Genomic DNA, 26,307 nt, shown 5'->3' with positions numbered 1-26,307 from the left:
GTTTGCCTGGGTAGAAGGTTAAGCTTACAAAGAAACGGTCATCTTTACCACGCAGAGCAAAGTCACAGTGGCTCTGCAAAGGGCATCCTGACCCAATTTTTCTCACTATACCAGTGCTACCCCACTGCTTTTCTCTTCTTCTGCAGCCATCCATAATACCCAACACTTCCAGGTATGAGGAAGCATGTGACAATTTTCGGGTCTAAAACACAAATCTTTTGAATGTGAACTGGTAATTCCAATACCAGTGGTTCTGCATTGATGTGCAGCTTCATGGGATCCTTCCTTTACTAATCTTTTGACCTTTTTCATTTTTTTCACTGTCCCATGACCGAGGAAGAGAAATCAATGCAACCAAAAGACAACAGTCATTTTAGTACTGGGGGAGGAGGAGGATGAAGAAGCAGCAAAAGACTGCTGGTAAGGTTAATATAGGGGAGTTGTAGGGAGGTGGCATGAACTTGAACTAGATTTGATTACTTTGTAAAGTTCTACACAATTAAATTAGCTTATGCATTTTTTTACTTACCTGTTGGTCTACCGCATGGCAGCATGCCAATATATAGCACATGAAACTTCTGCACAAGTTCTGTCTTTGGTGTTGGGAATTCTACTGCAGATGAAGAATGACATAGTTAAAAAAGTGACACAATTAATACAAATCAGACAGATATGTACATGGCTGAGGGCCTAGAAACATAATATAACATTCTATAGACAGGCAAAGCACATTTCTAACTTATAATCTTTTAATAATTAAACTTTTTTATACTGCTGAATAAAATATCAGACAATATATAGCAATATCTATACCATAAAAGTCCTCTCAACTCACTATTAAAGTAGAACTAAAGGCTAAATGTTTTTTTCTAATTTTGGACAGGGTGAGGGAGGGTTATAATTCCCGGCAGTTTTGTTTTTGATATTTGTGTCTCATTAAGAAGGTTTTTTTTTTTAATTTCCTGTCCTATAACCAAATCAAGAAGTGAGAGGAGATCCCTTCATAGTGTGGGAATCTCTGATTGTCACCAGGGTCACCAGATTTTAAGCTGCCCTTGCTATCTTCTGTATTTAAGATATTTTATAGTGTGATTTCCCATCATAACCTGCTTTCTACTCCTGAAACTAATACTGGCAAACTGGTAAAATTGATCAGAAGAATTCTTCCATGAGCAAATACTTGGGGCCACATACCCACGTACATGAAAAACTTATTTGGAGCCTAACTTTCATAGTTATATAGTTAGCGAGGTTCATCCAGTTCAACTTATGATGGCTGTGTGTGCTGTCAATAGTACATCATATACCCCTTTATGTTGTGGTCATTAGGGTGCCCATCTAATAGTTTTTTGAAACTATCAATGCTCCCTGCTGATACCACTGCTTCTGGAAGAGAATTCCACATCCTTACCACTCTGACGTATAGAAACCTTTATGCAGTTTAAGGTTAAACTGCTTCTCTTCTAGTTTTAGTGAATGGCGACGTGTCTTTTTAAATTTCCTTTCGCTGAAAAGTTTGGTCGCCAGTGTGGTATTTGTATATTGATATAATATCCCCTTTCAAGCGTCTCCTCTCCAGAGAGAAAAATTTCAATGTTTGTAGTCTTTCATTATAGCTGAAGTCCTCCAATCCCTTTATTAGCTTTGTTACCCTTCACTGGATTCTCTCCAGTTCCAGTACATCCTTCCTGAGGACCGGTTCCCAGAACTGGATGGCATACTTAAATTCGGCTGGACCAGAGTCTTGTAGAGTGGAAGAATTATTGCTTTATCTCTGGAGTAAATCCCCTTTTTAATACATGCCAGTATTCTGTTGGCTTTGCTTGCAGCAGCTGGGCATTGCATGCCATTACTGAGCTTGTCATCTATCAGGATCCCCAGGTCCTTTCCCCCCAGAGGTTCTCCTCCTAGTGAGTATTTTTTGGCACCCAAATGCATTACCTTACATTTCCCAACATTAAACCTCATTTGTCATGTAGATGCCCACCCCATTATTTTTTTTAGGTCCTCCTGTAAGGTTTTCACATCCTGCATAGACGCTATTGCCCTGCTTATCTTAGTATGGTCTGCAAATACTGAGATTGAGCTATTTATCCCATCCTCTAGATCGTTTATGAATAAATTAAACAGGATTGGTCCCAGGACAGATCTTAGGGGGGCCCCACTTTCCACACCAGACCATTCTGAGTACTCGCCATTTATCACCATCCTTTGGACTCGCCCCTGAAGCCAGTTTTCAATCCAGGTACTCACCCTATGGTCCATACCTACGTACCTTAGTTCATACAGTAACATCTACAGGCCTTCCTTTATCTAGATGGCAGCTCACTTTTTCATAGAAGGTTAACAGATTGGTTTGGCAAGAACGATTCTTCATGAATCCATGCTGATTACTACTAATGATACCGTCTTTATTACTAAGATCTTGTATATAGTCCCTTATCATCTCCTCCAATAGCTTGCAGGCTAATGATGTTAGGCTAACCGGCCTGTAGTTCCCAGAAATATATTGCGGCCTTTTTTAAATATTGGTGCCAAGTTGGCTTTTCTCCAATCAGCTGATACCATTCTGTCAGTAGACTGTTCATAAAAATTAGGAACAATGGTCTGGCTATCACTTGGAGTTCCTTGAGGACCTTCGGGTGTAAGCCATCGGGTCCCGGTGACTTATTTGTTTTACGTTTTTCAAGTCTAATTCTGAGTCTGTCTTCTGTTAACCATTCCTGTGATGTGTTATTAACATTACAGTCTAGGTTACTGTACCCCCCCTATATATACCACTATTCAGTGAATGAGAAAATGCTTACCCCTGTAAGCAGACATTTGGACATATACCACTGATTTAATACAACTTTGGTAACTTTTTAGGTGTTGGAAGTTATTCCCCAGGACCCCAGAGGGTGTGACTGAGACAAGGGAATACCTCAAAAAGAAACCTTGTGGACAGAGCGACTCAATGCCACCTATCCATCTGGTAGCAATATAATACAGTCCTATATGCCTTTCCTATGAGTCTATCCCTACAGGGTAAGGATCCTTATTAAGGATTGATTATGCCTATTTTGCATAATTTCTGGGTGTGGAATGTTTTTATATACTTTGTGATCATGTCGATGTGGCTTATTATAATTGGGTTTGAACTATGATCATTTAATGAGGGTTCATCTTGTGAAAAAATATTAGCTATACCAATTTTTTTTTTAATTGTCTCTGTATAAAAAACCCTTTACTAACTGCTTGTTCCTTTAATGTGTTTGGAGGTCCAACTTATGTGTGCAGCTGTGCTTGCTAGGCCTTTTGGGCATATGTGCGGCCAGAAAGCCGCAGCTAAAATTGTCCCCAGCCCCTACCCAGGACTGTGGATATTGGTTGTGGCATATGGAGGATACACCAGGGGGTGCTGGGCTCTGGTTGTGCTTCCTTCTGAGTGTGCTGTCTGTCCTGGCCGGCTCTTTGGGCAAGCGGTGATCATGATCTTCCATGCAAGCGCGTTCTGTGATTCTGGATTCACATATAAGGCACAGTTGTGGGCCTGGATTAGAGTTAGACACCACCTACGATCTACTTGTGTAGGGCTGGCATGTGGAGTTCCTTGGCCACTTTGGTATGTGGACTATTATGTCTAGCTTTGCTCTGGCTATCTTTAACTTACCTCTGTTTTAATTGTCAGTTTCACTGCATACATTTTATAAGTAGTTAAGATGGTCCTTTGGTTACTTTATGGCTCTTTACATTGCAGATCCCTTTACCCTGGGAAAGCTTCTTCGGGTTATAGTGTTTTACAATTGTTTCACTGCTGATGCAACAATTGATACTGCTATAGCTGGATACTGGTTAACCTTGATTGTTTATAGCCACACAATTCAATCAACACTCCAACTCTGGCTACCCCTTACATGATTACATAATTTGAGGTGAGCACTTTTCCATCACCAGCCATGATAATTTAAGGGCCAGCACAGCCATAATGGACTGATGTGTGCCCTCTGTGTTATATTCATTATATGCAGTATACACTTTACACTGTTTTGTTTTTATATAGATAGCATAATATTTTTGTTATGAAAATTTACCTGATTGAGCCACTCCACATGCCATGTCGTCACTGCAAGGAAGGGCTCCCCATGGCTATACCTATTTGTTTACTAGTAGAGACATTTAGGGTATGTGGTTTGTTATATAACCTACCCTTTTATGCTTTTTAAGGTGGTGTGCCTCGCTTTCCCTCTCTTTGGTCTATAGTTTTATTTTCATCTATAATGAGGAACACTCTACTATACTTATAATGAGGAACACTCTACTATACTATGGTGCTGGTACTGTGTGCATCCCCACATCTGCCCTTGGCCTTTTTGTATGTCAGTATTCCACTTTTGGAACTCAAGCACAGTCTTTCTACCTCTGGTTTACCTATCAGTAAAAAAATAGTTCAAACATATTATGAAATGTACTTATTGTTGTTCTTTTTATCCATTTAGAACAATCAAATGAGCTCCTGAAGAAGCAAAACATTGCGAAACATGTTCAGTTTCAACCATTGATGCTGACCAATCCCAATTGTGTTGGCTACCACCACAGGGCCCTGTGTTGCCAGCTGACCCTGGCTTAGTGTTAGCATTTGGTTTGGTCAGATACTCAATTATACTAGTCTGATTTTATATGGTCTTAATATATGATGTGAACTCTATCTTATTTTAAATAAACATTTTTCATTTTATATATATGTGCCTAAAAAATCCATGTTTCCCCAGTATTTACATATACTGTATCCCCCCGATTTTTTTGTGAAGACTGAGGAGAAGAATTTATTCAGAACCTTTGCCTTCTCTCTGTCCTTTATAGCCAAATTCTCTTCATCATTTTTTACGGGGCCAATATGTTCTAGCCTCACTTTCTTACGGTTTATATACTTAAAGAAACTCTTGGGGTTTTTTTTTTTTTACTCTCTTCCGCTATGTGCCTTTTGTGTTCTATCTTAGCCACCTTGATTGCCCTCATATTTCTTATTGCATTCTTTGTAATGTTGTAATGCTGACAATGACCCCTCAACCTTGTATTTTTTGAAGGCCTTTTTTTTTTATTTTACATGCATTTTTACATTGGAGTTTAGCCACCCAGGGTTTATTTTAGCTCTTTTAAACTTAGTCCCTGTTGGAATGCACTGGCCAATACCTTTATTTATATATTCTTAAAGCACTCCCATTTTTCCTCTGTGTTCTTTGTTCCTAGGATCCTATACCATTTAAAATTATCTAGCAAAGAGCGCAGTTTAGGGAAGTTAGCTCTATTGAAATTCAATGTCCTTGTATTACCCTTGTGTTTCCTATTTCTGTGATTTATACCAAAACTACTTGACCTATGGTCACTGTTTACTAAGTTGCCCTGTATTTCTACATCCTCAATCAGGTCTGTATTATTTACAGTCAGTAGGTTTAGTAACGCATTGTTTCTTGTTGGTGCATTCACCATCTGACCCATGAAATTGTCCTGCAAAACATTTAGGAAATGATGAGCCTTAGACAAATGTGCAGTTCCTTCTACCCAGTCTATATCTGTTTAATTAAAATCCCCCATTATAATGACATTTCCCATCCTTACCGCCATTCCAAGCTGTGATAGGAGGTCTGCCTCCCCCTCCTCCCTCTGGTTAGAGGGGCCTATAGGATACGTCCAGTATTACTTTCACCTTAGCTTCCTCCCTTTGAAGCTCTACCCATAAGTATTCCACCTCCTCCCAAGTTTTAATAGTGATATCATCCCTCATATTCACTTGCACATCATTCTTGATATACAGGCATACCCCTCCCCCTTTTTTACCCTCCCTATCTCTGCGATAAAGGGAATACCCCTGAATAGTTGCCAGACAATCATGAGAGCGGTCAAACCAAATCCCACAAAATCGAAATCCTCCTCATACATTAGCAGCTCTAGTTCTCCCATCTTGTTAGCCAGACTTCTAGCATTGGTAAAAAAACCTCGTAATTTTGTCAGGTTACATACTATATCCTTGTGAGATATTATGAGGCTGCACTTTGGACTTGTCAACTTACCTACCTTGGGTTTTGGAATTCTGGTCACCCTACCGCTAATTGTGAATAAGAAAGCAGGTGCGCTAAACTCATGTGTGTCAATCAATTGAGAAATGGTAGAACCATTCATGTGATATCAGAAATAATTAGTCACAAAACTAATGGTACACAAATACATAAGTGAATACTGAGTGATAAAACTAGTGAAGCCTCCAAAAGGAAGGCAAAGTAAATCAACAGTACTGGTGATTGACAATAATGGGTTTGTGAGAGGTCACAAACTAATGAAAATGGCGACAAACTGTAAGATGAACAAAAATTACAAATAGGTGCAAATAAGATAAAGGTGCACAAAGTCCAGAAAAAAGTCAGTGATGTATCAAAACATATTGGGTGACTTCAAGGTGATTAAATCCACAGCAACTCAGGGTGCAGTTAATCCCACCACCATAACTGGACTGGCCCCTTACTAGAATACAAGAGTTTAAGGGCGGACTTTTTTCTGGACTTTGTGCACCTTTATCTTATTTGCACCTATTTGTAATTTTTGTTCATCTTACAGTTTGTCACCATTTTCATTAGTTTGTGACCTCTCACAAACCCATTATTGTCAATCACCAGTACTGTTGATTTACTTTGCCTTCCTTTTGGAGGCTTCACTAGTTTTATCACTCAGTATTCACTTATGTATTTGTGTACCATTAGTTTTGTGACTAATTATTTCTGATATCACATGAATGGTTCTACCATTTCTCAACTGATTGACACACATGAGTTTAGCGCACCTGCTTTCTTATTCACAATTAGCGGTAGGGTGACCAGAATTCCAAAACCCAAGGTAGGTAATAGCGCACATGCTTTCTTATTCACAATATTGTTTTCAAATTGGTTCTAAGGTTGCAGCTTTACAATATTATTTATCCAGCGCACTTTTTTTACTTTAATTTTTGAACCCTACCGCTAATATCCCCAATATTGGCCGCTGGACTTTGCTCCCCGCTGGCTAGCTCTACATCTAGACCCTCCCCCCTTCACACAGTTTTAAAGCCCCTCTAACTTATTGGCCATCTTCTCTCCTATTGTAGATAGAAGTAGCACATGTTGTATTCATTATGTTATCTCTGTACAAACAGTTCCAAGCATGAATGAAAACGGTTATGTCTGATCTTTGCATCATAAGAGGTCAAGTTGTTTTACACTGTATAATTTTGTCACCTAAGTATTTGGTCAGATTGACCCATAATTTTCTCTCTCAGTGTCCAAGCGTGGCTGGCTTTAAAAACTTCTAAACAATAGTAACACTCATGTGATATTCTTCTACATATGCAATGACTGTAATTTTATATGTCAAACCCACCATCCCACCCACCAGTACTAGAACTTCACAGAAGGTAAAAGACATTTAAAGTACACATACAGTGGGGATCGAAAGTTTGGGCACCCCAGGTAAAAATTTGTATTAATGTGCATAAAGAAACCAAGGAAAGATGGAAAAATCTCCAAAAGGCATCAAATTACAGATTAGATATTATTATAATATTTCAATAAAAGTTAGATTTTATTTCCATCATTTACACTTTCAAAATAACAGAAAACAAAAAAATGGCGTCTGCAAAAGTTTGGGCACCCTGCAGAGTTAATATCTTGTACTGCCCCCTTTGGCAAGTATCACAGCTTGTAAATGCTTTTTGTAGCCAGCCAAGAGTCTTTCAATTCTTGTTTGAGGTATCTTTGCCCATTCTTCCTTACAAAAGTCTTCCAGTTCTTTGAGATTTCTGGGCTGTCTGTCACTCACTGCTCTTTTAAGGTCTATCCATAGATTTTCAATTATGTTGAGGTCAGGAGATTGTGAAGGCCATGGCAAAACTTTCAGTTTACGCCTCTTGATGTAATCCCCGTGGATTTCGAGGTGTGCTTAGGATCATTATCCATTTGTAGAAGCCATCCTCTCTTTAACTTCAGCTTTTTCACAGATGGCATCAAGTTACCATCCAAAATTTGCTGAAATTTTATTGAATCCATTTTTCCTTCTACTCGTGAGATGTTCCCTGTGCCACTGGCTGCAATACAACCCCAAAGCATGATTGACCCCCCCCCCCCATGCTTAACAGTTGGACAGAGGTTCTTTTCATTAACTTCTGTGCCCCTTCTTCTCCAAACGTACCTTTGCTCATTCCGGCCAAAAAGTTAAATTTTAACCTCATCGGTCCACAGAACTTGTTTCCAAAATGTATCAGGCTTGTCTGTATGTTCATTTGCAAGGTTCAAACGCTGATTTTTGTGGTGAGGACGTAGAAGAGGTTTTTTTCTGATGACTCTTCCATGAAGACCATATTTGTACAAGTATCTCTTTATAGTGGAATAGTGTACCACAACTCCAGTGTCTGCCAGATCTTTCTGGAGGAATCGTGCAGTCAAACGTGGGTTTTGAATTGTTTTTCTCACAATCCTGCGAGCTGTTTTGTCTGATATTTTTCTTAGTCTTCCAGATCTTGCTTTAACTTCCACTGTTCCTGATGACTGCCATTTCTTAATTACATTCCAAACAGAGGATATTGACATCTGAAAACGCTTTGCTATCTTCTTATAGCCTTCTCCAGCTTTGTGAGCGTCAACTATTTTCAGTTTCCGTTTTCTAGACAACTGCTTAGAAGATCCCATGGTGCTGATTGTTGGGGCAAGGTCAGATGAGTCTGGGCATTTAAAAACCTATGAGATTGACATCACCTGGACTTCCAAAACGATGATTGAGAACAATCTATGACACTGGCAGGTCTCAGCCTTGCTAAGGGGGCAGTGCATGCTATAAATTCTGCAGGGTGCCCAAACTTTTTTGTTTTCTGTAATTTTGAAAGTGTCAATGATGGAAATAAAATCTAACTTTTGTTGACATATTATAAGAATGTCTAATCTGTAATTTGATGCCTTTTGGAGATTTTTCCATCTTTCCTTGGCTTCTTTATGCACATTAATGCAAATTTTTACCTGGGGTGCCCAAACTTTCGATCCCCACTGTACATATGTTTTCCATACCTAGGTATAGAAACTGCAAATAACGAAAACAAAATGATGACTAGATAGGCACCCTCTTTAGTATAGACCCATAGACTTAAAAATGTTGTTACTGAGTTACAATATAAATATTAGTCTAATGGCAAGACTGACAGCTGGTGACTCTATCAAACATTTAATATGGGGTGCATCCATGATACTCCATATACAAAGCATGCCGGGTTTTATAATAAGAAATCCCAGCCTTGCCTATATGTGTTGAGGCACTCTATACGTAACTGACTAAACTGTATTGTCCTGTCTCTGCTAGAAGAGCAGAGGAAGTCGTGCATGACGATGCAGTCTCTGTTATCACATCCGCCAAGTATTCAGGTCTTTTAAACAGCACAGGTGGTAATCAGTGGCAAGAAAGCTACTGTTATCACCTCCTGAAAATACCAGGTAAATATGAAGTACTCATGTGTATAGTGGATTTGCCCAATTGTGCAAAATCTGTGGACCCAAGTTTACGATATGTTGAAGACACTATTCAGTATTGATATTCTGGTGCTTCCTAGGGAAACACTGCTCAATTTGAAACTGGATGGGCTTTCTAATTACCAATTTAAACTAAAAATGCATATATTTACAGCTACCAAGCATGTTATAGCAAAAGCCTGGCTGCCGCACTCTTTTCTGAGTGGTAGTGAAGAATAACTGGATGCTCACTAATGAGAAACTGATTGCTAAACTTACTGACACCATGTGTAAATTTCACAAAATGTGGGACTTGTGGATATCACACTATTGACATCTGATTTTGATGTTACTGGACCTATGAGGCATGTGATGAATCACTTGATAGCAAAATGCTTCTTTCAACCCCCTCCTCCTCCTCCTCTTTACTACCTTTTGTACCCCCTGCTTTCTCCTACACTTCCCGTTTATTCTCTATAGTTTTATGTTAGGAGAATATAAGATCCTCAGGCATATGCTAAGCCATCTGTTTAGTCTACTGCAAATATCTTGCATTGTTTAACTGACTGAAGTCTTTATGTACTGGATTGTGCTAATGAATTTATTTTCGTTGTATTGTTTTATGTGACTGTATTTGACACAATGAAAGAAATTAATAAAAATTATTGAACTGATAAACTAATATGTTATTGAACTGATAAACTAATATGTACTATTTTTACCTTTTTAAAAAAGGTAATAACTACAGTATCAAGTTGGAATGTGTAACAAATTTTATAAATTTTCAGGACACTCTCTTACTAGTCCTTGATGTGGTGGCTACATTTTTTTTCCTTTTTTTTTTCAAGTTTCCTTTGCTTTATTTTCACCTGGTGATCCTGCAAATTACACACTTCCTGTCCCTGGGGGCTATGTCACTCCTCCACTGTATCTATTGAGGGAGACATGGTTGTCACCCTGGGCTGCTCTCCTGATAAGTACTACAAACATGTTTGTATCTCTTCATCTCCATTACACAGGGTGCAGGGCAAATTTTTGTTTACAAAGGATAGCTATGAAGGAAGATATTCTTCTGTGAAGATTACAGGAAGTGACAAGGACTATGCATTTCTGGCAGGATGAACAGTTATTTTGAAATTGCTGAAAATGTTCTTAGATTGGAAAAAAAAAAAGAAAACAAATGCAGCCACCTTGCAAGGACTGAAAGCTGCAATATATTTCATTTTTTTCTGTTGGGTTTAGTAATCCTTTAACAATTTTAGCAAGCTCTTTTATACAGATCAAACACTATAAATAAGAAGACAATCACAAAGTGCTGCAACATAACAGTGTAGTAACATTGTCTACCTTGCAGTGGTACATCCAGACTAGCATGTGGTCTTTCCTGTGAGGAACTGCAAGCCGTAGCTTTGGCATTTTTCCTTTCTGCCATAATCTGTAAAACACCAGGTATTTCCGCTGTTGGATTTATTTTATAGAGTCATTTCAATATTATCCACTTTTATCATCTTTACTACTTCTTTAATACTACTTTTAGTACTACTCTACCATCGGCACAAGAAGTAACATGATGTAAAAGTTCAGAACAGAAAGAACAGCATGCATTTTTTGTGTATCTGGGTGCTTTCCCAACATTGTACTTTTACTCCATATGTGGATATGGAGAGTGCAGTAACCAAAGAGCTAGTGGGCCTGGTTTACTTCTGGGAACAAAGGTAAGGGTGCACTGACATGAGTCAATGTTCACTTCAAACCTCCAATCATGTGAAGATGGATGGTTAAACGAGGACAAGTTTCAAGGCAATACAAAGGCAGATACTTATGTACAACCGCTGTTGCTTGGGATACTTCAGGTAGATTTAGGATTATCTACATAAATTACAGCAAATACATGGACACACTTTCATTAGCAAGTGTTATTACATGAAACGTGTCCTTATATTAAGGCCCGTAAACACGTACCGATTGTCGGCATACAAACGTCGGCGGACGAAAGATCTGCCGATTGTACGCTTGTTAGTATGGTGCCTTCGACAGCCGTCAGCGCACATTCTGCCAACAAGAGTCTGTCTTGCAATCATGAAAATTTTTGTATGCCGACACCAGAGCGGCCGATTGTTCGCCAGTCAGTACAATCGGACGACAGACCGCAGATTTGCAAGACTGGGCATGCTCAGAAAAGAAAAAACACAGGGAAAGTTAACCATTACATGACATCACTTCTGCAGTCGGCTGTAGTCGGCGGACAAAATTCTTGTGCTGTCTTTGCACTTTTCAACATACACCGACAGCCCAGGGACAAAAGACGGCCGATCGTTCGCTGACGATCGGTACGTGTGTACGGGCCTTTAAGCTGTCATGAGCCAGGGGGAAGATGAAATCAGTTTTTACTCAGTAAGAACGTCACATCTTTAAACTGATGAGCGATAGGATGAGGTATTAGAGCATGGAAAAGGTGAACGCACATTCTAAAAAAACACTGGGGATGATATACTAAAACTGGAGAGTGCGAAATCTGGTGCAGCTCTGCATAGCTTCCAGGATTTTTTTTTTTAAAAGTCTAATTGCCCAAGGTGAAGTTAGAAGCTAATTTGCTACAATGCACAGCTGCACTAGATTTTGCACTTTCAAATTTTAGTAAATCAACCCCATTGTTACCACCCCTATGTGTACATTCACATAGCATAACAGGAGTGGGTGAATTGTAAGAAAATATTTTTCTGGAAGTTAAACTGTGTTTGTATATGTTAATCAAATCTGTATTTAGGAGTATACGCACTATAAGCAGATATTGGTATGACAGTCTTGTCCAATTCCCCCCTTCTTGTACAAATACTGTCAAGTAAGTAAGCCATTTATTTTAATAATTAACCCCCCCCCCCCCCTCCCCCAAAATCTTACCTTAGAACAAATTTCGTGAAGACTGGTTGCAATGGCTTTTGCTGGTGTGTCACATCGGAAAACGTGGCATTTTAAAATCCTTGTATCCTTGTCTCGGGCAACATATGCGAAATCCCTGTGAGACAAAGAACATTACAAGAACTGAGTTCCCATGCATATTTAAATAAATGCAGGCATGTTACATCTTTATTTCACAGTAAGATATTTCAGAATATTTTCTGAATATTTCACATGAAAGCTGCAGCAAGAATGACAGTCATTCCTTGGCTCCTCCAGAGGCGTTTGTTGCTTTGTGACTGGGTAACAAAAAACTGATAAAGATTTGGAGACTGACTTGCTGAGTCTCTGGTAGCTTTAATACATACATAGAATGGGAATAAGTCATTCTAAAGTGTAATTGTATATTTTCCACCAAGGAGACAAATAAAATATGCTGCAGTGCATTGTAAATGGGCAAAACCTAGGTGTAATAAATCTCCACATGTAGCTTAATTGGAAATCTGGTTTGTTCATTGAAATTCAGGGAACGCATCATTGTACTCAAACTCTGTTCACTTCATGAAACACTGTACAGCAAAAGCAACATAAAAGTGGCAACCATATGTACAGAATAACAAGAGGCTTCTGCTAGACTAAGCAAACAAAACAGAATAGAATTTGTCCTGTAAAACATGCAATTAGTTTACTTTACAGAAGATGTTAGGCCATCCTATGATGTTGTATGCAATATGTCAGAATATAACAAAGTCAAATAATGCATGAATCTATCACAGAGCTAAATATATTCATCATCTATATTATAGAGAAACTTGTGGCTATTCTATAAACCCTTGCAAAGTTTTTCTTGGCTGTCAGCAGCCTGGTGTTCAAACCTGCCCTACAGTAGGTACCGCTGTCACAGTCCACCTTCTCAACCAAGCTACCATTATCCTTAGCCCAACAGAGTTCTACATAAGTATATTCTTTTGGAGCATCCGCTATAAAAGACACAAAAGTTCCGTACCTAGTGTTTTCTCCAAAGTAATATACTGGTAGCGCTCAGGCTTGTGACAAAGTTCTGTGTATGTGTTGTTGGGGTGAAAGGGGGGGGGGGTGACATCCCACAAACAGCACTGAAAGATGGCTGGGAACTGAACTCTGCTTCACTTCACCCAAACTAAAAGAAGTTCATAGCTGATAAAGCTCAGAGATTCAAAGATTAGTGTTACAAGTTACTTCTTACATGGTAAGGGCAGTTAATAATAAGGAAACCTAATAGAGCACAACATAACCAAGTAACCTGAAATATTAAATGTAGGTAGCTAAATTTTTTTTTAGAAAAAATCTGAGAAATGCACAGGATGAAAAGGATGCCATATACACATTAAATTGTTGTATAATACATTAATTTGAACAAAATTAGAGATCAGTCATGCTGCCTATTAGATGGCCCAAAAGAGGAAGCCAGGGACTGGTAAGAAAGTGTTGAATGATGAGAGAAAAAACAGAGGTGTCCTCAATTCATATAGAAATATTGTACTTGCCTCAGAAGACCAGCTGGAGAACATTTAAAGGAGGATCTCTGCTTTACTGGGGTGGTGGGGATATATGGTGCATAGCCAGGGCCAGATTAACGTAGGGGCTATTGGAGCTGCAGCTCCAGGCCCCTACCTTTATATAGGCCCCGGGTTGGCCATATTCACTGTTACCGCTCTTCTGTCACTTGTAAACACAGAAGTCTGGCTTCTATGCTCGCTTCCCCAGGCAGCTCCCTCAGAACCTCCCCACACAGCACGAAGGCCGGACAAGGAGGGACAGTTGCCGATGCATGGATGTGTTTATGGGCTTCAGAGACAGCATCCCATGTTGAATTAGGCATGCATGGCTGCACCCTTCCTCCTCTGGGTGCATGCCAAGGCACGGCCCTTAAGGCCCTTCAAAATCCTCAGCACCAAGCCCATGATGCTCTTAATCCGGCCCTGTGCATAGCTCCCAACTGTCCCCAATTTTGAGGGACTGTCTCTGCTTTGGAACAACGTCCATCTGTCCCTCTTTGATGAGGAAATTGCATATTTCCTTATTGTTATTATTGGCTCACAATATCAAATAATGCATTTTAAACCTAGTTAAGACATTTACAAGACATTCAAGGAGGTGTCACTTTTGCTGATCTCATACCAAAGGAATGCCATTGTAAACTGACTATATGGACAAGCTAGCCCACTAATCTCCTTTCAGGAATGTGCATTTTTTCCTTAGAAGGTTTTGCTCAAGTGGGGGTGGGTTGGTCCTTCTGTACACACAAGTCCTATATAACACAGCTAGAACTTGCAATAGCTGTCTCACCTCAGAACTGCCATCAGGCATGAATCTGATACTGATTCTTGGCGCCATACCATATAATGGGGATGTCCCATGGTAGAAACAGCATCTTTAGTTATGTATTCTTGTTATATTTTCTAATATTATCTGTATCTGTCATTACTTTTAATAAATGTTATACTTATAAGTATTTGCATGATCTCCATTTGCACATATCAAATACGATCCCAAAAACATAAACTATCACATGTATCAAGTGGCCATGGCAAAACACTCTTTCCTTCTCATTTTGGTCTGATCTATATAGTTGTATATAAATGCACTATTTATCTTTCAAAAAGTGTTTCCCAGTGCTAAACCTTTCATCCAATTTCTAAATTGCTGCATTTGTAAATTTCAGCAGCCAGTATAAAGGACTAGTGGTGATAAAAAAAAAAAATCACTTTTGGGTTTAACAAATTATTTTTTATACTCTCCTTTATTAAGGGGGTGTGGAATCGGGTGCATGTACTATGCTGACAAACTTTTACTAATAGGTGTCCCTCTTTCCCCCCTCAAACAGTTATGATGGTGTGATATTAATGGCTATATTTGTCAATTTTTTCCTCTCAATGAAAGGTAATTATTGGGCAGACAGATCGTTAGCAAACACAGACTTTCAATGTCAGACTTATGCTAACACTGTACAGAATATTCACTCGTTTCACGCTATCCACAGACATGGGAAAGGTTGGATAATCAAAGTGCCTTGGCCTTGATTTGTTTTCACAGCTCCAGGTTAGCCCACAGATATGTGATCGCTTTTAGATGCAGGCGACAATTAACTTTTGTGTGCAGGTGGCCATACTTTCTATGCTAGCACCCTTCTTCTCACACATTTATCTATATACCACACAGGACACAGGCTGCCTTTAGAATGTCCTTTAAACAGAAGCCCAGTTAAGTTGATTTATTTCTTTATAATGAAATTGGTGCTTTTCCTTGCAAATGAAGTCTAATTATAATATCTAGTGACAAGTGAATTGCTAACGGCAATAATCATGTTAGTTTCTTAAATTAATGGGCTATACAAGATTTCTAGTTAAAAGAACTCCATTATCCTGCTTTGCTAAACTTGAGAGATTTAGTACAAGAAAATCTGATATTTAAGAGAAATGATATCCTCATGCAGATGTTTTCAAGTGATTTAATGCAGGATTAAAGCAGTCTGGACAATGATTTAGCTCTATACTTAAGATTTTTAATAAAATGTTGAAATTATATGACAGAGGTTACCGCCATTGGATATAGCTGTTAAATGGAGTTGTAAGTTAAGCTGGCATCACAAAGACCTTTTTTTATCTGGACCAACATACAAAAGTACAACCAACTAGATTTCTGAACTTTACTATAGTCAAAGATTGTTTTAAAGAATTACATAAAATGTTCTTAGAATTACATATGGGTGCCTTTTCCTAAACCTCTACAGCTTTGATCATTAATAAAACTTCAGTGGGAATCAGCCATGCACACATTTATAAAAAATACTGCGGGGACAGAGGAGTTTTGAACTTTTAAGAGTTATAAAATTAAAACAATCATTGTACTAGCTGAAAACATAGCTTTTTTCCTTTCGCCTAGTTTAAATATCAGCCACAATAGGCACTACAAATCAGTACCTATAATATGCTTAACCTATCATATACTGCAATACTGAAGAAAATGTAATCAAGTTTCCCTTTATAAGATTAACTACCCACAAATATTCATTTAAATACAATTTTCCCATGAATCTTCACTTTGCTGGGACCTATTAGATGTGAATTCCAGGAAAACAACTAAATATATATGAAATAATTTACGTGCCAAAGGATTTGAGATACCACTCAGCCAGTTTTGATTAAGACTACTAAAGAGAACAGCCAGTCCCTGCACCCTTGTTGCACAGTACAATGCAAAGGACACTACAATGGACAACTATTCTGAAAAATGTATTGTAATAATTTTATGAGGGGAATGCAAGCAAACATAGCTTTCGGCATATGAATTCCTTTATTTTTTTTTTATATCTCACCTGTCTTTATTGATATTTTCTCCACATGTACTACAGTAAAAAGCCACCCAGCAGAAGTTATAGTTACAGGGGTTGTAACAAACTAGAACACTGCCAGGGTGGCTAAGTGTTGTCACCTTTTATTAACATGTTTTTTTTTTTTTTTTGCTTTACAAAGAAAATGTTGCTTAAAATGTTCATGCACTGTTTACCTGGCAGTGTAGGGTGCATTCGCACCTGCAAATACACCCACACCCCAGCGGGAGTTCCTGTAATTAGCTGTGGGAGGCAGTCTGCGTTCAGAGACGACCACTAACATGTGCCGCGACTAAACGTGTGAGCTAAAAGCCTCCCATTGCTTTCAATGGGTTTACCTTATGAAGTTAATTGCGGGAACCCCCACCGAGGTTCTCGCATATGATCAGTGACGGTGCATTCACAGGTGTAAATGAATCCAGTCACCACATCACCATCACACTGGGAAGCTTGGTTTGCATGTAAATCTTGAGAAATAAATGAAGAAAGGTGACGTAAAAATTATAATAACTTTACTAAGTAGCATTATTACATATAAATAAAACACACACACGCAGCTAACACAAATACAATATTTTTCTCTAAAGTTCTGCATTAAACAGCACAGCTTGATCCTGGACTAGAGTTGCACCTTACCATCATTTTCTCTCCAATAAGAAATTGCTTCTACTAAGATCCATTTGGTGACCTGCTATGTGGACACGTCTGCCAGTCTGCACACACTATGCTGCACCCCCTTTGCTCTGCAGTCAGCACATGACCATTCTGCATTCTATGACCTGCAGGCAGCAGTCTGGACCTCTCACACATAAAAGCTAGCTGACAGGTGGCTATAAAGTGCTGTTCAATGCGGACTTCCACACTTTGCTGCAGCTCCCATTCTACCCGCTGCAGGCCTAGAGACTAAAAAATGCTCAGGAGGATTCTTGAGGCCAGAAAGACCACTGTTTCCTTTTGTCATTCAGTAACCAGGAGACTTTAAGTGTTTCTCCAAGCCACATTGCCAGTGAGACTCACACAAGTATATGTCACTGACTGCTGTTGTCAATGAAGGATAAGGATGGTGGAAACTAAAGCCATAAAAAAGTCACACTAAAATCGTAACTAATAACTGGCTGCGTAAATTACTACCACATAAAGTGATTGTAAAGTCTCAGTTTTTTTTCTTGTTAAAAATAACAAACATGTTGTACTTACCTCCTATGTGTAATGGTTTTTGCACAGAGCAGCCCGGATCCTCCTCTTCTCAGTAACTCTTAGGCTCTCATGACGCCTCCCTCCTGTTGAGTGCCCCCACAACATGCAGCTTGCTATGGGGGCACCCGAGCCAAGCCAAAGCTCCCTGTGTTCATTCAGACACGGAGCTGCAGCCCGTGATTTACAGCAGCGGGAGCCAATGGTGCCGTGCTGCCGCCTCAGCCAATGAGGAGGGAGAGTCTTGGGCAGCTGGATAGAGATGGGCTCAGGTAAGTATTAGGGGGGGCTGATAGGGGCTTTTTATCTTCATGCATAGAATGCATGAAGATAAAAAAAAACTTCTGACTTTACAATCACTTTAATGGCTTTCCAGAAAATAGCCTGTGCAATATAGGGGCCCCAGTAAGAATTAAAAAAAAAATTGTGCAGCTTTATAAAATGTTCATTAACTTTATTATCTACCTTTAAACCATTTAGGTTTTCCAGGAAGCCTGGCTGAGAAACTCCTAATTAGCCATCCCATAACAAGGCATGTCCTGCCTTGTTAGAAGATCATGAAAACCGTTTTTTAACTTCTGCAATGCTGGGAGAGAGTGCCCCAATGGTTTTTACATCCTAGCAACAAAGTGGGCCATGGAGATTGCTACCTGGGAGGGTTTTGGCCTGGCTTCCAAATGAATAACAGGTAAAACAGATATTTTTAAAAGCTGCAAAGTTTGTATAACCTACTAGGGCTGTTTGTTAGCACAGGCTATTTTTTTTTTTTTTTTCAATGAACTTAGCTATTATTGTGGTAATATTTTTCTTTTACCAGCAAGTGTTTGAGTTGTGGTTTTATCAGGCAGGCTGGTGAAATACCAACCAGATGGTAACCCTATCCAATACCCACATTAGTCTGCTGGCTGTACATGAAAAACAGTGCAAGACTAATGGTAGGACTGGAGCTCAACTTTAAAATAAACCTTTATATAGCACAAATTAAACAAAAACTGTCTGGCAGGTGTCATAAGATTCCTGCTCCTGTTCCTGCTCCTGTTTACAGCTACCTCCCCAATCTGCTGTTGTAGCCTTACAAAAGTGAATGTCGACTTTGTAAATGTGTGCTTCATACTTCGGAGTTCAGGTCATATTGCATCACTTGTTTGTGACTAAAAATAGGGGTCTATTTTGAGCATTTGGTCTGCTGGTAATGCTTTACTACTGCATGTTATATTTGGGATCCAAGTGGAAGTCGGAGAGACAAGCAGTTTATAGATCTGAGATCTCAAGAAAATGCAGTGAGCGCTTCAGAGGTGAAGCTGCAGGCACAAAGATGACCAATCCTATGGTAAACTCAATAATACAAAGTGCAGTGCTACAAAATTTTAAATATAAAGTGCCATGTGCAAACATTATATATTATATATGTGTTCATCACATAACAATCCTAGCATAGAATGAAATATTTGTCCATAAAGTGCAACACAAATCAAAATGAGACAAAAGTGCTCCTCCACATAAATAGACTCCAGTGCTGTTTCCTTCACCAATATGCACTCACCAGAATGCCATTGGTATTTGGCATAATATCAAAGTATCCCTTAAGTGTTCTCAGCAACTATCCTGTGACTACTTCTTGGGTAAAACGGCCTCTCATGCTGGACCCTATTTAGAAAGGTGCTCACCACATGGAGCTCAAGAAAAGGTTGATAGTGTATCAATTTATTATAAAATTGGTAGTATACAATTAAAAGGATGCACATCCAGTATAAAAACATAAACAGCCAAACTCACAGCAAAGGCCACCGATCCCAACTCAGGACACGGCAGCGTAGCATCAGCATGCAAGGCTCCTCCCTACGCATTTTGTGCACACGCACATCATCAATCAGGGGATCCATCCACACATGCTGACACTGCAACAATTACCAATTAAATGGCTTGCATTGGTGCCAAACAAATAATTAGGCTGGCACCATTTTGTTGCAGCCCTCCTGGAAGTCACCATTTTGCAATGTACCAGGGGGTCATAGAGCCAGAACACTGCTTGTACTGCTTGTTTTTTGTTTGCACATGGCACTTTATGTTTAAAATTTGTAGTGCTGCACTTTGCATTATTGAGTGTATGGTGCTGACCCACCACTTTGCCTTGTACAGTATGTGAAAAGTGTAGGTCATCTTTAATTAAGTCTTTGATTGGTTTCATACTCCTGAGAAATGAAAAATGCAGCACAAGTTTACTAAAATAGGTATACAACTATCTAAAATCTTCTCAACAACATCAGACAGAACGGAAGGATTGCATGGGGTTTAGGATGAGTGCTTTAATAGCCTCTGTTCTCAAATCTTCCTCAAGGGAGGAATAATCAAGAGCCATTCAGCTGCTCTGAGAAGGCAGAGAAAAATTACCAACAGGGCATTTGTAAAGGTCCAATTCTTCATAAGCCTTCATAATTATAGATTCAAATATGTATCTGAACAAATGTGAGTACCTGGCAATTTTTACTTTACAGATTTAGCAATTATAGAAGCACTTGGTGATAGGTTGGCAGCTGTGCTTTTAATTTTTCAATAATAGTGACAAATCACCAATCCAAGCTAAATATACACAGACCGAAATATTAAATGCAGACAGAAAGAGACCCATTTTTCTTACATACAGACAGTTTTCCTACTTTCAAAGAACACGCTTACTTGGAATTTGTATAACATTCTATAATACTTTAACCTGTTCATGCCATCTAGGCCCTTCCTTCCAATGTTCTACATTCTCAAAGTACATCTGAATCCCATACTGGGACAAGGTACTCTCTCAGTGTATACAATGTGACATATGACATCTTGAGGGACAGTGTTAGCCCAAGACATAAGGTAAGAACCCTTTAAGTAAAGCATAAACCGAGACTAGAATCTTGTTCTCAGGGTAGCAAAGCCCTTGCTCCTCTAGATGTACAGTCTGGAACGGGAGTAGCAGTTCAGACCATAATGCAGTCATACTTGTTTTTATTCTTTACATTATTGCCCAGCATACACATTTATTAACTAACAGAGGTTTTTATCTTTACAGGTATATTATGTTTTGTATGCTGGGTACTAAATATCAGGGATATATCTCAGGTCTCTGGATCATGATTTAATAGTAACAAAATGAAAATCATTCTTTACTACAGTAGCCTTGCAACCAACCTGAATATACTCTGAATTGGATAGTACAATTGTAGGCAGGTGCAGTCTACTTTCTACACTGCAGGTGGCACTCAACCGCAGTTGCATTATAGGGGGAGAGAAAGTCAAGAGGAACATGGTTCCTCTATGGTTAATTGGGTCACTGAGGGAGTTATCCAGTAGGCTGCTGCCTCCCCGTGTGACTCTGGCAGCCATCTTGAGTCAGGCAGAGTCTATTTAAGGCCCTGGTTCCCGAGCTTGGCACATATTTCGCATGTGGGTAGCACAGGGACAGGTCATCTGTCTGACAGGGACAGTGATTAGTGGCAGGGAGAGGTTCCAAATGAGTAGGGAAAGGATAGGGACATGCCATCTTTCTTGGAAACCTTCCCATTTAGGTCCAGGCTGTCCAGGCCGCATTCCGCCCTTAAAGTGTAACTAAACCCTCAATCAGTGTGTAAATGCAGTAAAGCATGCTTGTTATCCTCACTGTGAAACCTAAGGTGTTAATCCTTTGCATTGTGTATAAAGGCTGTTTGATCTGGTCTCTCTGATCCTCCTCTTCGTCCACGGACACCAAAAATAACCTGATATTTACAGAGCCAGAGGACGGGCTAGACATGCTCAGTTTTGTGTGTATTGCCGGGTTTTTTTTTTTTCTTGGGAGAGTGCATGTGATTAGCACAGGGCCAATCAGTACTGTACAGACATACATGTCCAGACATGTCCAGACAGAGGATCAGGGGAGAATAAAAACTCCTCCTACAAGCTTTACTAGGAACTGACACAAGTCACAAGGCTGCTATATACTGCTGAAGAGAAAAGGCATTTATCCCTTTATATTTGCTAAAATATATGCATTTCCATGTTCTGTTTACTGTGGGAGATCAGATTAAGGCCCCTTTCACACTTGTGCGATTTTACCGCAATTTTGACGCAAATTTGACAGGACTTGAATCAATGCTTATGTCTTTGGACCTCAAAACGCATTAAAATCAGCCTAAAGTAGTACAGGGACTACTTTGAAGTTGTTGCGACTTGAAGTCATAGTGATATGAACGGTACTCATTGAAAATCATGGAGTATGACTTTTCATGCGACTTTGCAGTCCCAAATTGCAGGACAAGTCGCACAAGTGTGAATGGGGCCTTAGTGAATGCAGGTTCTGGGTTAAGTAACACTTTAAAGACAGACGCTGTTGGCACATCTGAGAATCTGCTCTGCTATACACTGCTGTTATATATTGTGAGTGTTCCTGGTTGGGTGCCTTCCTGCGGGCTTGTTGTGAATTTCTAGATTTTTTATGAATACAAGTTGTGTTCTCTTCAACGGGACTCTTGAGTGTATACTGCCGCCGCACCACGCTGCACCTCCCCCCACAGTAGTTTGATGGTTAGCAGGACAGGACATCATCTGCATGGGGCTTGCATGTTCTCTGTGACAGACCCATCTGGAACAGGGGCTTCAGGAGGGGACTATGGGCTAGCCTTCTACCCACTGATTATGGCCATGAAGGTGACCAGGGATTTTGTCTGCTTCTCTCAGTCAGAGCGCGGAGGAGAGCTGAGTCTTAAACCCTTTGAATGGCCAGGAGTATCAACTGGGACTATGCATCCAGGAGGTCCCCAGAACAGTGGTGCGTCTACGGGAACATTGTTGGACAGATCATGGAGATGCACCTTAACCAGCCGGGGGTATGAAGCTCTTATTGGACATATTTCTTATCTTGCCCCGGCTGGTCCTTGGGAGCTGCATAATGCAGCATTTGCCCCGGCTACTACCAACTTTATATTATTAGCTTTTTATACTATTTCCATCAAAGAAATGCCACTTGGTAACTTAGATCCAAACTGGATCTGGGGTGGGACACTTAGAAATAAGTTGTATAATGTACTTTATGTATACGGGGCTGTGGAACTGATTCTTGGCATCCTGGTGGACATGCCCTGGCTAATCAAGACTTAATTTGGACATGTTTTCCAGCACATAGACAAGGAAGGCAGGGTGGTGAAATCCTGTTACTACTAGCCATGTTGATAAAACTTTTGCTAGGTGACTAGCTTTTAATTAGATTAATGTTTAAAGGTTGAATTGTCATGTTTTACTGGTTGTATGTCTTATCTTATCTTTGCTAATATCCCCAAGAGGGGAATGTATTCCTGAGGGTATACAGTATGTGTCTGGGTTTCAATAAACAGTGACCCCTTTGGTTTCACTTCAACATCTTGTCTGGATATGATGCTTGGGGTAAAGGGCTGGAATTAGCTACAGGTCTGCTGGAAAGGTTTTGAGGACAGGCACTGTTTGGTGGAGGCACCCAGTCAGGGTGTCGGGCGGTCTGTCACATTCTCCCTGTGCTTGTGTGGGTTTACTATCATATCCCAAAGACATGTAGGTAGGTTAATTCATTCCTATCTCAATTTTCCCTAATATGTTTGAGAAATAGATCTTAGATTGTAAGCTCGAGGGCAGGACTGATGTAAATGTACAGTACACAAAGCACTATGTCAGTGATATATACTGTAAATCCAGTAATAATAAATGCTGAACCAGGAAACACATGTATCACCAACCTGGTTATGAGGTGTGGCAGATGTATGTAAATTACAATATTGGCTGAACAGAATTTCAAATCCTTTGGAGGATAAATCAGCAACTATATGTAAAATGTCAATTTTCTTGTTAGCTTGGAATTTTACATATTAGCACTTAAAAATAATAATTACTGAATTAGGCTGAAAGTTAACCATCATTAGATAATTATAGTTGGTACCATTGTTAAATCGTGTATTTTAAAAATTGCTAATTTTCCTGCTTGTCATTCCCATTATACAAGTTTATTAATTAGCATGCACTGATCGGGACTTCACTGGTTGCATATTTGCCTAAGCCAGTACATGTGTACAGCTGTCTGTTCTATGGAAGCCAGTCTCACGACCAGTTTCTGTAGGAAAATCAGCATCCGATTAGCACTGGCAGCCGCTGGCTGATTAGTGTGTTCTGTCGGGGGGAGGTGCCCTGATTATCAGTGTAAACATCTCCTGTCACACTTGCCGGTTACCTGCTCTCCTTTCCTCATGCAGCAACAGCGCGTGAGGAAAGGAATGTCGATAACTGGCAAGGTTTTTTACATGTGGTCAGCTGTGATTGGACACAGCTTATCACATGGTAAAGGGTCACTGTGAATGGCCCTTTGCCTTGACCTGTGATCAGCTGTGTCTCACACGGGAGACTTGTTCTGGGAGGACGTCCAAAGACACCCTCTCAGAACAACAGAGCCACGCTGTAGCCATCTTTCAGGTATGGCACGATATTAAAGTGGTTAAACTTCTCATACAAAATTCAAGCCTGGCCCTGTACCCTTCCCAATATTATTTTAATCTGAAAGGAAACCTCACTGACCAACAGGGAGTTAGAAGGAGCTAGGGCCAAATGTATCTTTTACTGGCAAAGCAAATATTTGCATATAGCTTCAGCTGGGTATATCTCTGAATCTGGTGAACATTCCTAACAGGCCATGGACTGGTACCAGTCTGCAAGTCTGCAGCCCAGGGATTGGGGACATCTGCTGCAAAATGTTGCTTGAGTGACAGCAATGAGTCTACAGAGGCCGCTGACATCACTTCCAAAAAAGTGGTGCCAAGGGACATTCTCAGGCCTTTTGGATGTCTAAACAATGTATGCTTTACAAGTAAATAACATGCATGAAACATGTTAAACATACATATGATTTAATGGGAAGAATGTTGTTAAAATGAACAAGCTGAAAACAGGGTTTCTTTTAAGGGATGGAAATTGCTAACTTAACCTTGGCAATTCAAATGAAGCATGTGACTGAAAAAGTATCTTCAGTAAAATCATGTAAAAACAATTATATAAAGCTGAAGCAATATGCATATATAATTTCCAGTAAAAGCCTAGCTTGGCCCAGAAATCTTCCACTTCTCAAGCCATCCTATTGGTCGTGGAGGCTACCGATCACATTAAAAGGACCAATGTGGAGAAAGCGGCAAGCAGGTTATCATCTGCTTATTCATTATTTCATCATATGCTCAGTATAAGTTCCTCAGGTTTGTGACAAGTTCACTTTATCGGTATTACTTTAAGTGATTTTTCCACTTAACATCTAAAAGAGAATGCTGTTGCATTTACTCTTTGCTTGACTCCTTCTCTAGATTATATAGATTTGCATATTTATTAGGAAACACATGACAATGAAGGAAATCACAACAACCTAAAATGCAAGCAACACAAAAATTCAAATGAAGCAAATTGTTCCAAAATGAACAATGATTTCTTTATTGTATAGCAACGCATACTTCAAATGCAAATTGATGCTAACACAAGCTAACTACCAAGGAGAAAAGCAGAGATAATATGAACTATTTTGGAATTGTCTTGCTGTCAGCATTAAGAAAACCATTTTGGTTTTCTTCATAAATACCGTTCCCCTAATCCCCTTTCACATGTGCAGTACAATCAGGTCTGCCTGTCATTCTTTTCAGGTAGACCTGACCAGAAGTTCCATGTAAGTCTATGGGCAGGCAGAAAGCTCCGGTTTGTAAATGCAGAAAAAAAGTGGATGGGCACAGATGTCACAAAAGTGACATCCCTTCTGTTCTGCTCCGAAATACAAAAAAATCTAATTGTGACAAGCACCAGGACTGCTTACTAAGGGTGTAAGATGCACCAAGCAAGGAGGAAAACAGCTAGTAGGTATTCTGGACTTGTTCTGTATTGTTAAACCACTGGTTCATGTGGCTTCCTCCATTTTATCAAGTGTAAACAACATATCCCAGCACACACCTTCAGCCATGTAACTTGAACAATTAACACCTGTTCCATACCATGGGTAATGGATTTTGTAAACCAGAACAGAGTGGTTTCACAAACCGTATCATGTTCTTGTACAATCAGCATCTGCCTTGGCACATTTCTCTACACCATGGTAACTGGATGATGGTAACTAACTTTCTGGTATTACTATAAAAGCTGGGCATGTTCCTGACTCTAATTAGTGCTGAGGAAGATACGTAAATGTGTAGGGAAAATATTCAGCATTACAGAACAAACTCAGCTGAACATTTGTGACTTTTGGGCGGAGTTTACATGACACGTGAAGTCATCACGCAGAGCACCGCCGATTGGTTTGTTGGATCTGATTTGTGAATGTTTTCTATATGCTTATCGGCTTATTAA

At 39.6% G+C, this 26,307-nt stretch overlaps 1 protein-coding gene across 3 annotated transcripts in view; it reads right to left on the bottom strand.

Annotated features, from left to right (window-relative positions):
• The window catches only part of APBB2 (amyloid beta precursor protein binding family B member 2), a 439,699-nt gene that overhangs the window by 26,321 nt on the left and 387,071 nt on the right, over positions 1–26,307 (bottom strand). For all 3 annotated transcript variants that reach the window (XM_082256024.1, XM_082256023.1, XM_082256025.1), the window contains 3 exons: positions 12,399–12,513; positions 10,845–10,932; positions 530–613 (listed from right to left, as the gene is read on the bottom strand). In XM_082256024.1, coding sequence (XP_082112150.1) covers positions 530–613; positions 10,845–10,932; positions 12,399–12,513 — 287 coding nt within the window. The remainder of the gene's footprint in view (positions 1–529; positions 614–10,844; positions 10,933–12,398; positions 12,514–26,307) is intronic.

Source organism: Pelophylax lessonae (assembly GCF_965119305.1).
Source record: "Pelophylax lessonae genome assembly, chromosome: 1".
Lineage (NCBI taxonomy): Eukaryota > Metazoa > Chordata > Amphibia > Anura > Ranidae > Pelophylax > Pelophylax lessonae.
This window is presented reverse-complemented; position numbering and strand designations above follow the sequence as displayed.